The following is a 16,985-nucleotide window of genomic DNA, read 5'->3' as shown; positions in this document are numbered from 1 at the left end:
CTCCCACTCACTTCCCCCGACCCTCAGGTTCTTGCAGCGCACTTCTAATCTGGGGAAGAACATCAATGTGCACCTGGCTGAATGACTACTACGATATACTTAGCACCACTGCCAGGCATCAGGAGGGCTGAAAAAGAAGGCATGATACCTATTCTCACAAAGTCTACAGAGCACCAGTAATGTCGGTCTTTGTCCTTACTAAAACAGACTTGAAAGGACAATAATAAGTAAACAAAGTGCCTTTACTCACAAAATAGCTGAAGTTACATTATTTAAAAGTCTTCAAAAGGAGAAAACTGATGAAAGGAGAAACATTAGATGAGTGTAATTAACCATTTCTTTATTGCTATACAACTCAATGCTGTGTAGTAAACAAATAAGAGAATTTCGGAGATTAATAAGGATTGTTTAGGGTAAAAGCAAACAACTATATAATGGGGTGAAGAGACAGAAAATACAGATTATAAATAGAAAAGTTTTTATTAAGGGTAAAGACAAATACAGATAAGTATATCACTCAGTATTAATACATGTACATTGACAGACACTTGTGTATCTTATATTCTATCCCTCTTTGTTTTGCCAGAGGGAAGGAAGGCCAGACTAAGTACATACTATAAACACCTCAATTTCTAAAACAGAGCTCAGAAGTTACCTTAGAAAGAGCTCCAGGAACCATGCTGGGAGAACCAACAGAGTACCCCTCCCCCTAACAAAGGCTATGAAAACCTGCAAAACTAGGTCTTTAGAACAACATCAAACATAAAACAGCATTCTCAACGATGTTCCAGTTTGTTTTTTAAAAAAATCAATATATAATACATAAGAAATAGGAAGAAAATATTGTTAAAATTTGAGTACTAAGTAGATTATCTGACATCTATGCAGAAGTGACATTAAGGTACACATTCAGCTATAGTTTAACAAAAGAAACAAAACAAAACCAAACCAGATTTGAGGTATTCCAAGCTTCCAAAGAAAGCAAATAGGGGCAATAGACAGTTCCTAAGCCTAAAGGCTTGCTCTTTCTTTAAACTATTAAAAATAAAAGGGTAAAAATTGCTCAATAACAATAGCCAAAACCAAAGTTCTCTTACAGTCTTCTACAAAGTTCTCTAAGTCTTCACCCAAATTATAGTTATTGCTTAAAAACAACGGATTGACAATATCTCTTTATAGTTTTGAAGAGTTAGATAAAAAATATAAAAGACCAAAGTTTCTCTACCGATTTTATTTTAGACATAGCTGATTACTGAGTTCAAACTGAAATGACAACTTGATGACAGCTGTGGAAAGCCTAAACAAAGGATATCTCTGGATATTTCCTGCTATGATCTGAGTGCTGTGTACCCCTCCTAAATTCCCATGTTGAAATCTTCACCTTCAAGGCAATGGCATTAGCAGGCGGGGCCTTTGGGAGGTGATCAGGTCCCACAGGACAGCCTCCTCATGAGTGAGAGTAGAGGCCTGAGAGAGACTGCTTCCTCCCTTCCAACATGTAAGGGCACAGCAGGAACAAGCCGGAAGGCAGCCCTCACTACACGCTAGATCTGCGATACCTTGGTCTCAGCCTTCTGTCTCCCTATAAGCTATGCAATTTATAGTGCTTTTTATAGAGCAGAACAATTGGATTACAGAAGCAATTTTCTATTTTATAGTCAAAAAGAAAATGTGATAATGACATTATTTTCAAAGCAATGACTCCCAAACCTTTATCTCCGAGACTCTGACCCTGCTTATCCAAACTCCCAAACACACATTGTCAACTTCCTACCAACTATTTTCACTTGAATATTTGTCACCATCTCAAATTAAACACTGGGTCAAAAAAAAAAAAATCCCTATCCTTCGTCCTTACTCCCTGCAAGCTGAACCAGCTTCCTATTTTGATTTTCCAATCCTGTCATTCTGCCTCAACTTCATATTTTTTCCATTCTGTTGTTATTGCAATGACCCATGCTGAGATGAGCCAGGCTTTACCTGTTGTCTTTTGATGTGTTCATGTTACATGAACACAATGTGGCAAATTCATTTCTTGTTTTATTCCTTCTAGTTTATGCTAACTACAGCCCTACACTGAACCTTTTAGCTATTCCTCATTCATCAGTTACTGGGGAGGATGCTGTAATTTCTCCTTGAAATCCATACCTAACATTAATGAAAAAGTTTCAAATTATTCAGAGGAGCATCTGTCATTACTTATTTAAATCACATGCTACTAACATCAATCTTAAAATTAAGGGTTGAACATCAAGTATTTTTTTGCCAATTGTTATATATGAAAAACTGGACAATATAGTTGATGACTCTTCTGACAGAAAAGTAATATTTTGTGTTCTTAACACTCAAAACAGGGCAGATGGCACATTCCTGTATTCCCAGTGGTTTGGGAGGCTGAGATAGGATTGCGAGTTCAAAGCCAGCCTCAGCAACAGCAACTCAGTGAGACCCTGTCTCTAAATAAAATACAAAATAAGGCTGGGGATGTGGCTCAGTGGCTGAGTGCCCCTAAGCTCAATGCCCAGTACCCCCCAAACAAAAAAACTCTCAAACTCTGATTTATATGGAATTCCTTCTTCTAGTTGTTACAATACAGAATTAATCCAAACAAAAATCTATATATCTCTTCAGGGTAACTTTATTTTAAACTCCACAGAAAGAAGTTGAAAGTAAAGAATAAATTTACCTTATTTTCTTCTAGAAATTTCAATTTGATGGAAACATCATTGCGCATTTTATCATATTTTTCCTTATGTGCTTGGAACAGATGTTGTGACTGCTCAATTTTTGGGAGGGTGTTTGCATCGCGTGGTCCAAGATTCAGTTCTTCCAAATCAGTGCGATAAGCATCATATTCGATCCTAGAAAGAAGAGAGTATGTGATGTATACAACAAAACAAAGAAAAATATGTTCAGGAGACGGGCTAGAAAACATAATATTTGGTCTCATTATGTGATGATATATAAAGTACTCATAAAGGTTCCATACCTTATGCTTTTGAAATTGTTACTCCTTAAAAACAAAGAGCTATTAAAGTAAGAATGCGGAGGCCTAGAGATATGGCTTAGTGGTAGAGTGCTTGCCTACTACATCAGAGGTCCTGGGGTCCACTCCAGCACCACACACACAAACAAAAAAGGAAAAAAGGAAGAAAAGGGAGGGGGAGAAAAAATACCAACAATGTGGGGAAAAGGCTGCTTCCTTCTTTTTTTGTACCAGGGATTTTTTTGTACCAGGATTGCTTAACCACTGAGCAATTATTTAGGGACAGGGTCTCACTGAGTCGCTTAGGTCCTGACTAAGTTGCTGAGGCTAGCTTTGAACTCGTGATCCTTTCTGCCTCAGCCTCCTGAGCCATGGCTTCCACCATGCCTAGCAGAAAAGCTGCTTAAACTCAAAAACTATTCCTCACAGAGTACACTATTAGCTAAACAAGTAATTTCCAAAATTTAAAAACCAGTTTAAAAATATAGATGTCAAAATCTAAAGACGTGGGGGGCTGGGGTTGTGGCTTAGTGGTAGAGTGCTTGCCTGGCACGTGCAAGGCCCGGGGTTCAATTCTCAGCACCACATAAAAATAAATAAATAAAAATAAAGGCATTGTGTACAACAAAAATAAATAAATATTTTAAAAAATCTAACAGATGTGAATACAGGATCAAGAGTAGAGATGGAGTCCCTATGTTAGTTGATTAATATTGATGAGGCATAGTAGGTGAGGAAAGTAGACACTAGAATGCTAAACTAAAACCAACAGACAAAAGAAAGTTATGCTGAGAGTCAGCAGACCTCAAAATGTGGTTTAGGTCAGCAATGCAAAACAGCAATATAATGGGAGCCATAACTGTAATTTAAACTTCTAGTAGCTAGCTACATTAAAATGATAAATTAATTACACCTGCTTTTAAACAATATATTCTATCCAATATATTTAAATTATTATCATTGGAAAATGTAATCAATTCAAGAAATTGTTAGTAAGCTACTTCACATTTCAGAACTGGGAACTAAGTCTTTGAAATCCATTATGTATCTTATACTTCCATAACATCAAAATTTAGCTATGTGTTTCGAGCTCTCAACAAACACATTGGGTACTATATATAACACAGCTCTAGCTAGATTTCTATAGTATTTCTATAGTATTAAGAATGTGACAATGCCATCTTACAGAGTACTTACCACCTGCATTCTGTGAAATGCCTTACCAAATATTCTACCACCATTAACTAAACTAGACCTACTACCATTACTCTGTGATCCACGGCAAGCACCTTATAATACCTCTATCACAGAACTCTTGTTAAATAGTGATTCATCTATCAGCATTGACTATTCAGTACTCAGCCAAGAAGTAGCAGAGAGACTTCTAGTTTAATCAAAATCAGAATCACAAAGCACATGCCCCCAAACTAAAGCTTTTTATTCAGATAGTATGAGTCACATCTCCAGTTTGGGAATTAGGAATACTTTAAAGATCACAAACTATATTGTATGCATCACTTGAGAAAATCTTTCTCACTAAGCCTAATTTATTCTGAACTCATACTGAACTTAAGAAACTTGATTTTTCAGGAATAAAGGAGGATCATTTATTCATTAGCTGATATGTTGATTCATTCAACAATTATCAGGTGAGCACCTTCTGTTTCACTCACTATGCTTTAATGTAGAGCTGAAAATTTGAGCAGTGAGTTTATCCCCAAGAAGCCTGCAGTCTAGAAAAGGACAAGATTGCACATGATTACAAAAAATACTACCATGAGGGAGTAAGGAGTAATGGAGGTCAAGAGGAAGAATTAAGTAAGTATCTGGAAAGGCATGTCAGAATAGAATTAAAATGCTATAATTAAAATCTGAAGGATGGTAAAAGCTTACTTGCTTGATTAGGGCAGGGAAACTGGTAGAGTATTCCAGGAAGAGAACAGCCATGTGCAAAGGCATAGACACCATTACACATTTAGGAATTAATTCAGCATGTTACATCCTGAAGTCAGAACATAATGAGAGGAACTAAAGTCAGTCAGGTAAGTAGGACTGAGATGAAGCAGCCCTATGACCCTGCTAAACAGTTCAGATTTAACTCAGTAGGACAGTTGATGGGAGGTCACTGACGGATTTTGATCTGACGTGAAAGGAACATGATTCTATTTGTTCAGCATAGAAAAATCACTCTAGTGGTAGTCTAAGGAATTCAGGATGGACGAGAATAGATGATTAAGAACAGAAGCAAGGAAACCAATTAGATGACCATGGACACGCAGTGAAGCTAAGAAGACAGCTACAATAGATTTAATTTAATTTGTTAAATCAATGGATTCAGCAGCCAAACTCTGCCCTTTAATTGCTCTAATGTCTTTAGCTAGTACTGCATATCTTTGCGTTCGAATTTTTCATCTATGAATGGGAATAAAAATCTCCACAAAACCATACATATACATGATTTTACATATATGTATGCATATGTATACGTGTGTGTGTGTGTATGTGTGTGTAAAGGACACTTGGTAATAACAAAAACCTTCAGAATGTTTATTATTATGGCAAATTAGAAGCAAGATAGCTATGGTATAGTCATTTAGTGACATGGGAAGGAAAATGTTTATAATTGACTATTAAATAAGAAGTGAGAATATAAATCTATAAACATGAAATTAAAAAGAGGGGTTATGACCAGGAGCAAACATACTAAAGACTAAGAAATAAAAGGAAAAGATGGAACTGAAATAAATGGTATTATGTGGTAATTTAATCTAAGAAGAAACATCCTTCAATAGCCTTGGAGCCTATATCTAAACAGCAGTGATTAATTCAAACATAATAAAAGTTAAATACTGACCTTATATTTCTTAATTTTTACATTCAGAGTTTGTAGAAGGTATCAAAGTAAAAGTTCCCATAAGAGCTTCTCTAACGGTATGCATTACCACCAAGAAGGGAAGGGCACTAACTTTTCAAAAAGCAACTCTTCAAGGCTGCCGGTCTGTACTGGGTCTGTATTGGCAGTTAGTGATGGTTACTCTATGGTTTATGTAAAACTTCTAGAGAACAGGTGTCAGCATCTGAAAAGTCTTGACTACAATTGACTCCCTTGTTGGTGCTGCTGTGGAGAAGGGTTGAATGGGCTGTTATAAGATTTTCTAACACGAAACACCAGAGGGCTAGGAAATACTTGTACACAATACATAATAGGGAGCATTAAAAAGCCACCCGGGCATTCGCCTAAATTACCATTTTTTGTGCTGATCAAATAGATGACCTTTGCCCTAGAAGTCAGTAAATTCTGGTTTTGACAGAGAAGAAAATTCAGATACTGAAAATTTTTAATCTTGGATTCTTTTTGAATATTATCCTTTGGTAACCAATGTTTTAGTGTTAAAAGTAGCCAATTCCTTGGTACTTCATAAAAAGTCAAATCCCAATAAGATCATATATTGTAATTTGAATTAAAAAAGGATAAATTATGAAGTGAGATTGCTATTAGTTTGTAAAGTATACAGAGAGGTTGTCGGAGGCTTCCTTTAAGTAATCGGCTATCAAGTACATAGAACTTGATTTATAATTTTGTTTAGAAAGTTTCAAACAAACCTAAATATTATAAATGCTCAGATCTTATACCATATTATACTTTAAGTTGGGCTTTTCATTATAAAATGTGAAAATCATTTTTCCTAATTATATGCAGAATTTTATTTTATTTTTTATTACTATCTTTTTGTTGCCACTGTTTTTTCTTTTTGCTATGTTGGGTATTAAAGCCAGGGCCTTGTGAATGCCAGGCAAGTGCTCTACCACTGAACTACACTCTCAGTCTAAAATTTTAGATTAATCTAGCTCAAGCTTAACATCTACTGATCAAACGTGAAAGAGTAAAATGGGTTCCTGTCTTGGCTTTGAAATTGACTACTGAGAGCAAAGCATGTAACCTGTAGCTCCTTACTTCTCTTCTGTAATAAAATATAAATTGTTTTATGTATAAACAGTGGCTTATCTGATAATTCTTGCTTTTTAAAATAGGGGCTAATATTTTTAAAGTCATACTAGAAATAAAGCTTGAAGAAAAAGTTAAAAATATATTTAAGGTTTGCAAAAAAGAAAAAAAAGGCTAAAGAGAAAAATACTATATGTTAAGTGACATATTTCAGTTACTATTTCAGAATAGGTAGACAGATAATTATGAAGTTGAAAAACTAATCAGATTCATATAATTCCTAAATGGGAGATGGTGGAGGTTACTTTTAGAATATTACAAAATAATTTTTTACCTTCAAAACTCATAAATATAAGAATAATCAAAAAGACTAGAAAATAAGCTTAAAATGATGAAAGCAATAAAAAATATTTTTATGAACAAATTAAGTCATTATGTAAGGAAAAGATAAACTTAGAATAACAAACAGAATTTATAGAACTGAAATGTTTCATTCATGTATACAATGTTTCCTTTGAAAAATAAAAAGTGCATGAAAGGATTTAGATGGAGACTGGAAAACCAATTACTAGGAATGTTACTAAAGGGGTTTCCATTAAAGGTATCTTCTTGATAAATTCCTTCAGGGTTAATGAAGGATAATAAATTCCTTCTTTTTCTTTTTTCCCACCTTTTAATTTTAATACCATGTTAGTAAATAATTCAAACAATAAAGAAAAGCAAAAACCCAAGACCTAAACCTAAATAAGCCACAAAGTTCTAACCAATCACATCTGTTTTTCTTCACTTATGTCTAAGTCAATAAGAACTTCCTATGTTAATGTTAAACTGAAAGTTACAGATACAGCATGGGACAGAAGAATTTCTTCTTGTGAAATGATCAAAAAGCAATATTAAAGTCTGCACCCTTCTTTAATTAGGCTATGAAAAGTATAACAGAAAATAATAATTTTAAGTGTTCAGGAAGCGGGTGAACTCAAAGGCGACTAGACTGATACTTAACATAAAAGTGACAAGGCATGTAGGGAAAAAACTGAGCCTGGAATTGAAAGCTGAAAAATACTATTACAAGTTTGCTACTTTTTTGGCATTAATAAATACTTATTAATATGCATGCTGTACACCTAACAAAATGGTTGATAGGGAAATTATATACATGCACATAAATGAAATGGAATGTTGCTCATTAATCATTATAAACAGTTATCAAAATATAAAATAAAACATGAAAAGGGTTTGAAGGTTGGTCAACCTGGATAAATGAAAATCAGGAGCAGGTATTCACAATGATATTCACAAAATCCTGGTGACAGAAATGAGCTTGTATATTCAGGAGGAACTGACAGTGCAGGTCTAGCTGCTGTGGAGGAGTGGGACTGCTTACTCACTGGGAAGCACAGGTAATGCAGGTGAAAGTGGTAATGAGGATAAAAGATAATCTTAGGCCATGCTTTAAGGGGTCCTGGAAGGACACAGGGCCTGTGCTCTTCTAAGGAAGGTGGAGCTGGGAGATCCTCCATTTCCTATTCCCTAGCAGGCAAGTTTAGACACACTACCAAGGCTCCACTGGACATTCCCAAGGCAATGAATCAAGTATTCAGAGGTCTATTGGAAAGTACTTCTGGTAGCTGTGGTACCATTAAGTAGCAGGGGCATAAAAATCAGGGTACTGATCAGATACTCGTAGGCATTATTTGGCTTTGGTTCTTGCCTATTTCCAGAATTTTGTTTTCCTCCCTTTATGATAGCTCTGTGTGTTATCTTATAATCTTCCAATATATTCCTTTTTTACCCTTATTAGACAGAGTTGGTTTCTGTTCTTTGCAACCAAAATTTTAACAGAATTATGTGCCATCTGTAAAATAGACAATATGGAGAAACTTTATACCTACCTGGCACTTTCATATTGTTTCACAGTCATTAATGTATCTTCAATTGTTTTATTCACCAATGTGTTCACACTAGCAATGAAAAAATTAATGGCCCCAAGAAGAGTCTCTCCATTTTTAGCCAGCAGCTTCTGGGTATCTGCATTATAGCCAAATTCTTCCTAAAATAAAGAAGTCATCTTAATTTACCGAGTGGTAAATGAGTAGACATGACTTTGAAAACACAAACATATCACTAATGAGAAAATATTTTCTTTAGAAATCTAGCGATGTAAGTTTTTCTTTCAGTCTTAAAATATATAAGAATTTACATCACAATTAGCTATTTCATTATCAAAAAAGTTTAATAAGCCAAAATTGTCATCAGCTTAGATGCATAGCTAAACATAAATGATTTTTAAAAGTTAAACTACTTTGTACTAGAATAAGCACAGCTGTTAGGAAGAAAAATATAGCAGATTATTAATCAAAGAAACTATAACTTTTACAACCAAATTAGGTAAAAATTGGTTAAAACTTTCAGACATAAAATATATTGTAATTTTTTATGTTTTGACTGAATCTCCTCAAAGTACAAATATTAACAAGACACATTTCTGTGTAAACTTAGCGACCAGTTGACTCCCAAGCTCAAGCCTATCTATGCATACAGCTGAGGAAGGATCACTCAACACCAGATTTAGTTCATTCTCTGAATAAACCACATCAGCTCAGCAAACATTACACACGACTCCTTCAGACACGGCAAAAACTAACCCTAAATATTTAGCAGAGGAAGCTTCCCAGTCCACGTTTCATTAAAACAGATTACTGAGGAACACACATCCGACCAAATTAAAATACTGATCATATATACATGTATATACACATATACATTCATATGTGTATGCGTACGTATTTTGTGATGCTGGGGCTCAAAACCAAGCCTCATACATGCTAGGCAAGCACTCTACCACTGAACTACACCCCCCAACTCCAAAAGATCATGTTTTATTGTATGATAAATCTTCATCTTGAGAATTCTCCAGTTAATTATAAAACATTTCTCAATTTCACCTGAAAAAAAAACTAACTAAAATTATTTTTCTTATGCGAAAAGTATTTTCTATTTAAACTAGATCCATGCAACTCTTTACACTGGGTTTGGTTTTCAAAACTGTATAGACTTTGATTGCAAATATTGGTAGATATAGGATTACATTAAAAGAATGACAATTAGTACATGTAAAAACTAAAATGAAAGGTAGGACAGCTGAAAATTTGTGACAAGTTTCTATAAGCTAGATTATACATAAAGTCTAAATAAATGTTACTGGAAATAGAAGAGTACAGGACAAAACAATTTTATAACTTTTAGAAAATATTAACATGCCAGAGACAGTGGCAGATATCAGTAATCCAAGCAACTCCTAGCAACTTGGGAAGCTGGGGCAGGAGAATGGTAAATTCAAGGTCAGCCTGGGCCATTCAGAGAGGCCCTAAATCAAAAAATAAAAAGGACTGGGAACTCAGAGATAAGTGCCCCTAATCTAATCCCTAGTACTGCCCTCCACAAAAAAGAAAATGTTAATAGAACATATTACAACTCTATTTCCTTTGATATTCATTAAAAAGGGCAAAATTCAAAAATCAACAAATAAAAGGATGAAAAATATGGAAGTTAGATAAATTCAATAGTGGATAAAAGGACCCTTTCTACTCACTGTACAACAAACTATGTATCATTACACGATACCCCTCCCTGTAGTACTGTGTTCATTTCTAAAAAGTTCTCAATACCCACAATTATACATTAAACCTTCAAAATGCCACAACCCCAATTTAACCACAGGAAGATGTATATAACCTAGAGAGCTATTCTTTTATAAACAAACAAACAAAATCATAGGAAGATGAAATTTCAGCAAATTGAAAAATTATATAATAGAATTTGGAATCCTAAATTTACACATGAGAACAATGGGCCTAAATACAAAGCAGGGAGGAAGAGTAGAGTGACACTGTTTTATTTCATGAATATAAATCCCACCTGTAATTCTGGGAAATGTGTTTATAACTTAAGATTTTAGAATTGCAGATGTAGCTAGTGGGAGAGCTCTTGCCTAGAGCATACAAGGCCTTGGGCTGAATCCCCACTACTATGAACAACAAAAACAAATACTTAAGATTTTAATGTATAATTTGAAAACTTCAACCGGCTAAAATAAAAAGCTAATTTTTTATAATAAGGCACATAAGCTATAGTAGTATATATATAGCAGTATAGTATTTATAAATTATATAAAATAATTAGAACACAATAATTAGAAAGAAATGAATATACTTATGTATATACATTATAAGTAAATAAACTTTTGGCACTGAAAATAAGAGTATGACTCAAACTTGAGTTGCTGACAATTCTTAGTATTCTCAGTTAGATAGGGATATTTTATATATTATTATAAGTTGTTTTAGCAATTACAAATAAACATAAAATAATCAAGCATATTTACATCAGGAGTAGGGCTGTAGTTCTAATCTGCTACTTAAGATAGAAGGTTAATGCAATTACTAGAATTAAAAATTTAATTTCTAAATACCATGTACCAGTATACAAACTGACACACAGACCAACAGAACTGAAGAACTAGAAATAAATCCATATATCTAAGCCAAATGATCATTGACAAAGGCCTCAAAAACATATTGGGAAAACATCAGTCTCCTCAATAAGTGGTACTGGAAAAACTGGATATCCATATGCAGAAGAATGAACCTAGACCTCTATCTCTTATCATATACAAAAATCAACTCAAAATGTATCAAAGACCTCCTGAAACTAAGAAACTACTAGCAGAAACTATAGGAGAAACACTTTTAAGACACCAGTATAGAAAATATTTTAAATAAGATCTGAAAAGCAAAATGAGACAAATGGCATTATATCAAATTAAAACACTAAGAAAAGGAAACCATCAACAAAAAGAAAACCTATAGAATAAGAGAAATTCTATATTTGCCAAGGGATTAAAATTCAGAATATATGAGGAACGTAAAACAATAACACCATCACCCAACTAATCCAATTAAAAAATGGCCAAACGATCTGAACAGACATTTCTCAAAAGACAAGATGCAAATGGCCAAGGAGTACATGGAAAAAATGGGCAACATCACTATCAAGGAGATGTAAATCAAAACCACGAGTTATCATCTCACCCCAGTTAGAAATACTATAAGCAAAAAACAAAACAAACAACCCCACACAGAAATGCTGGTAAGGATGTGGACAAAAGAGAGCTCTTATACACCACTGGTGGGAAGATAAATTACTATATCAACTATGGTATGTAGCATGGAGGTTCCTAGAAAAATGTAAAAAAAGAACTACCACATAACCCAGCAATTCCACGGGGGGGGGGGGGATAAAGAAAATAAAAGTTAGAATGTCAGACTCAAAAGGTTACATATTATATAATCCCATTTATATCAAATGTCCATAATATGTCATTCCACAGAGACATAAAATAGATTAATGCTTGTCAGGAACCAAAGGAAGTAAAGAATGGATGTGCATTTTCATTCTGGGATGAGAAAATGTTCTGGAATTTGATAGTGGTGATCGATGCACATCCTTTTGAATGTACTGAGCAGAAAAAACAAAAATCTCTTAAAGGACATAAAAATGATTTTTATAAATGCCTACTTTCTGAATGCAACTTTGTAAGGATAAACTATGGTACATGAATTACATCTAAATATATTATATTATAAAATTCTGGAACATATCTGTGGAACAGATATACTACATACAAATTTGCCTTCTCTGCATGCAATATCTGTGCCAAAATTACTTCCATGTAGCTAAATTACATAATATTCAAAACTTTTTTGATTTTGGGGAAGGGGATGTAGCTCTTTAAGTTCAGTGGTAAAGTGTTTGCTTTGCATGCATGAAGTCCTGGGTTTGAACCCTAGCACTGCAAAAAAAAAGATCTGGGAACATTTTGTATTTTACATTTTCAGATTAGGGATACTCAACTGGTACACTATGCATGTATTCCAAAAATCTGAAAAATTCCCAAATCTCAAATACTTCTGGTCCCATTTATTTCAGATACATGTAATAAATATAAAGTACCTAGTCTGTTCCATTTAAATCGTGTACTCAGTAATTGTAGCTGTTATTACATTCAGTTTCCCAAATACTATTTCTGTCTGTTTAATGGCTTAGTCAAAATTGAGTTTCAGTATTTTTCATTATTGTGATCTGAAGCCAAATTTTGTTGTCCAAGGTTTTAGGACAAAGGGATTTAATGTTTTAACTTATTGAATTCTTCAAGTTAGAAGTTTGTAGTTAAGGGATGTCTGTATCAGAAAGCTTCAAGTAAGAAACAAAAAAACAAAAACACCTAGACATAAAAGAGATCACAAGATATGCCCACACCGAAAAACAAAACAAAAACAACTACAACAAAACCAAAACACACATGACTTCTTTCTAGGCTGCTTGAATATCTTTCCTTCTCTCTTACCAAAGTTCCATTTTCCGAAAACCTCCAGCTGACATACAGTCTAGGTTACAAATGGATTACTATGTTGACTAAAGTTAGTTGGACAGTCTTAAAAAATTACATGAAATACCTTAAAAGAATGTCTCAAAATTTCAATTATATAAAGCTGGGGCTGTAGACCAGTGGTCTAGCATGCACAAGGCCCTAGGTTCAATCCCCAAAACCCAAACTCCAACTGTATTAAGAATTCAGCAAATCATAAATGTAACAAATCACCTCTTGGACTATTCCCATTAACATTTTCCTCCACCTCTAATAGCTATTTTAAATAATCTTACATGGAGTTCTAGAGACTTCAAACTCAGGTCAGCAAAAGCATCTCCAAGTTGCCTTTGGGTGTGCACCATCTGGAAAAGCTGGGTTGACAATGTCTGAGCCAGTCTTAGAATGTTTTCATATTTTTTCTTGTTATCTCTTAATATATCAATCTGAGCTTCAAGTTCAAGATCCACAGTTCTTGAGCCACGGCCTAGCTTCTCAGAGATAATTTGTCGAGTACACTAAAAATGGAAAGATGTACTTTGTTTAGGAGAGGGAGAGAGAAAAGGAAAAACAAATATAGCAATCCAAAATACAAATGCTAAACATGTAGCATAAGTCTTTTTGTTTTTGTTTTTGTAGTTGTAGATGGACATCATGACTTTATTTTATCTATTTATTTTTATGTGGTGCTGAGGATCGAACCCACATGCTGGGCAAACTCTCTGCCACTGACTTACAGCCCCAGCCCGTCTTTTGTATTTTTAATTTCAAGTAAACTAACCTAACAAACCGAAAGTTGCCAGCCGTTTAGCAATTTATCAGGACACAGAGCAAATTTACCAGACATGTCTAAAAACTATTACTAATCAGAAGAAGTTTTAAGATTCATCTAATTTATATACTGTCAGATGAATTCTCACATTTAAGTTTGGATAAATTATTGGACACAATAGAGATAGTTGGCATTGTTTTAAGAATAATACCAAAATTCTATGCTCTTATTGGGTTTCAAAGGCTTTGTTTTAGTCTGTCTTCCCCATATGTAGTTCTTGTGTATGAGTGTATAAAGTAGGAATGAAGGGAAAGAAGGAAGAATGAAAAGGGAAGGAAGCAGGAGGAGGGGAAAGAGAAAAAGAGGGAAATTACAGATTACTGAGTTCTCCTTTTACTTAGCATGATGTTTAATTATGTTATTCTATTCTACACTTGAAATAATAATACAGAAGATATAAAAACCTAAAATGTTTTAAAATGTATTTAATTTCAAAGCACATGAAAATAAGTTTCCAAGTAACAATTTTTTAAAAAATATTTTTTAGTTGTTGATGGACCTTTATTTTATTTATTTGTATGTGGTGCTGAGAATCGAACCCAGTACCTCACACATGCTAGGCAAGCGCTCTACCACTGGGCCACAACTCCAGCCCCTCCAAGTAACAATTTTTGATGGAAATAGAAAATTATGATAAGGCTTTCATCATTCAATAATACATTTTAAAGGTAACTGTGTAGCGTATCAACATATTCACCATTAAAACTTACCAAAAATATTCTAAAAATATAGTATCATAATTTAAAAATTTGCTCTTTATTATGTTTTTCAAAGGTTTGATTATAGAATTAATGTTTGTTTTAGAAATTAAAACAATGCATAAAATAAAAGGTAAATTCCCTTTTCCTTTAATCCCATTAAATAGGCATCTATCAATAGTTTTGAGTATTCTAAATTCTAAACTCAACTTTAAACATATAATCAAACATAAAATGTTTGGAATAAATATGAAATTATTCTGTTACATATAAAATACTCTGAATGTTTCTTTTCTATTAAAATATCTTAAGCCCTTTTGTCAATATACATAAACCTGCTAATCATATATTTTTCCATTTAAAATTAAAACTAATTTCCTGACACATTCTCTTTTTTCATCAACTAAGGATCTTTAGGAACAAACTTTTTTTTTTTAAAGGAATTCTTTTCTTAAAAAGTAGAAAAATTCTTAACTACATAGAAAAATTATAATAAAAAAGTATAATAACCAGGTATGGGGGAACATGCCTATAATCCCAGCTACCTCAGAGGCTGAGGAAGGAGGATCCCAAGATGAAGGCCAGTCTGAGCAACTCAGCAATACTGTATCTCAAAATGAAAAATCAAAAGGTCTAGGGATGTAGCTCAGTGCTAGAGTACCCCAGAACTAAAGGGAAGAAAAAAAGAAAAAGAAAAAAAAAGTACAGGTTAAGAATAGAAGAGAAATAACACTATTACTGGAAAAACATACAAAACTGTCCTATGAGATGAAAATCACATAAAGAGAAAAGTTTAATTGGAGGAGACATGATGATTTTAAGGAGGAAAAAAAATCAGCAAGAAATAATTGCTTGAAATGGTAATAACATAAAAGAGCTAGGTCACTCATTCTCACACTTTTCTTCTAGACCAGGATGTTCCCTATCAGAGACACTGAATTTATTCCCAAACCAAAGCATGTGGTTCCTTCCATAGCAGCCCAGATTAGTATCTGTTGAAAGTTAAGAAGCCAAAGTCCATTAAAGTAGATTCATAAACTGGGCAAAACCAAAGAAATGTCACCTGTTATTTTGAGTGGCCATTTTCTTCCCCCAGAAATAACAGTTACAGAAAGGTAGGAGGGCCAAAGGTTTAATGAGGAAATGTTTTTGTTTGCTTGTTTCCAGAAAGCTAGGGCAGTGAGATACTGATATGAGGCAAATTAAGGTAAATCTGGACACCTGAAACAAGTTTTGAAACTGACCTTACAGAACCTATATTCCAATAAAGGTAATCATATACTCTTTAAAAAATTAAATAATCTGGAAATAAGAATACTATACTGGCCTACAGGCAGCTTTGTGAAGAAAGTTGTAGTGAGAAGATATAAAGCTGTTAGGCATTGTGCCACTCATTAGGGTCTCAAAAGGAGTTTTTTACATAATCCCTAAAGAGTGAATTTTTATTTAAATCAATTTCTAATGTATACTGATATTAAAATGAAAATTTGTAGACTACTATATACTATGGAGGAAGTCTAAAATAAAACAAAATTAAGAATCTAAGTTCTCTATCCTTTGTTAAAGTCCTTGAAAATGGAGATTATTTGTAATGAGCTGGTAGTCCCATATAAATTAAGAATTCATTTTGAAGATAACAGCTTCCAAATGAAGCTAAGTTAAAGGGGTAGAAGAAAAGAGCAAAGTCAATTACTGACCCATGTAGATCTCCCAGTTGGAGCAGGACAGATGAAATAAAGTGACACATGGTGTGAAAATTACCCTGCATGTTACTGCATGAACTTACAAGATAGTGACTGTGCAAGAGTATTTAAATAGCACCAAGAGCTTTTTTCAAATGCTAAAAAATAAAGACATTTAAGTGCAAGCAAAAGAAGAAATACAGAGCAACAACAGATTTTAAGAAGGTTATTGCAATGAAATATAGCGAAGGGAGCATCAAAGGAACTTGAACAGGGAAAATAGGCCAACCAATAAATGAATGAATATGACAAGAAAAACAGGCAGTTTACAAGGGAGTTTAAAAGATACTGCCTTAAAGACAACAAAGATTAATTAATAAGAGTATGAATAAAAATGGAAAATTCTTAAATATC

At 33.7% G+C, this 16,985-nt stretch overlaps 1 protein-coding gene across 7 annotated transcripts in view; it reads right to left on the bottom strand.

The window, feature by feature from the left end:
• Nucleotides 1-16,985, bottom strand: part of Arfip1 (ARF interacting protein 1) — a 118,877-nt gene that overhangs the window by 17,517 nt on the left and 84,375 nt on the right. For all 7 annotated transcript variants that reach the window (XM_026384715.2, XM_026384721.2, XM_026384716.2 and 4 more), the window contains 3 exons: nt 13,656-13,877; nt 8,825-8,982; nt 2,687-2,861 (listed from right to left, as the gene is read on the bottom strand). In XM_026384715.2, the coding sequence (XP_026240500.1) occupies nt 2,687-2,861; nt 8,825-8,982; nt 13,656-13,877 (555 nt within the window). The remainder of the gene's footprint in view (nt 1-2,686; nt 2,862-8,824; nt 8,983-13,655; nt 13,878-16,985) is intronic.

This window comes from Urocitellus parryii, chromosome 10, assembly GCF_045843805.1.
Source record: "Urocitellus parryii isolate mUroPar1 chromosome 10, mUroPar1.hap1, whole genome shotgun sequence".
Classification (NCBI taxonomy): domain Eukaryota; kingdom Metazoa; phylum Chordata; class Mammalia; order Rodentia; family Sciuridae; genus Urocitellus; species Urocitellus parryii.
Note: the sequence above shows the minus strand (reverse complement) of the source record. Positions and strands in the feature narration are given on the sequence as shown.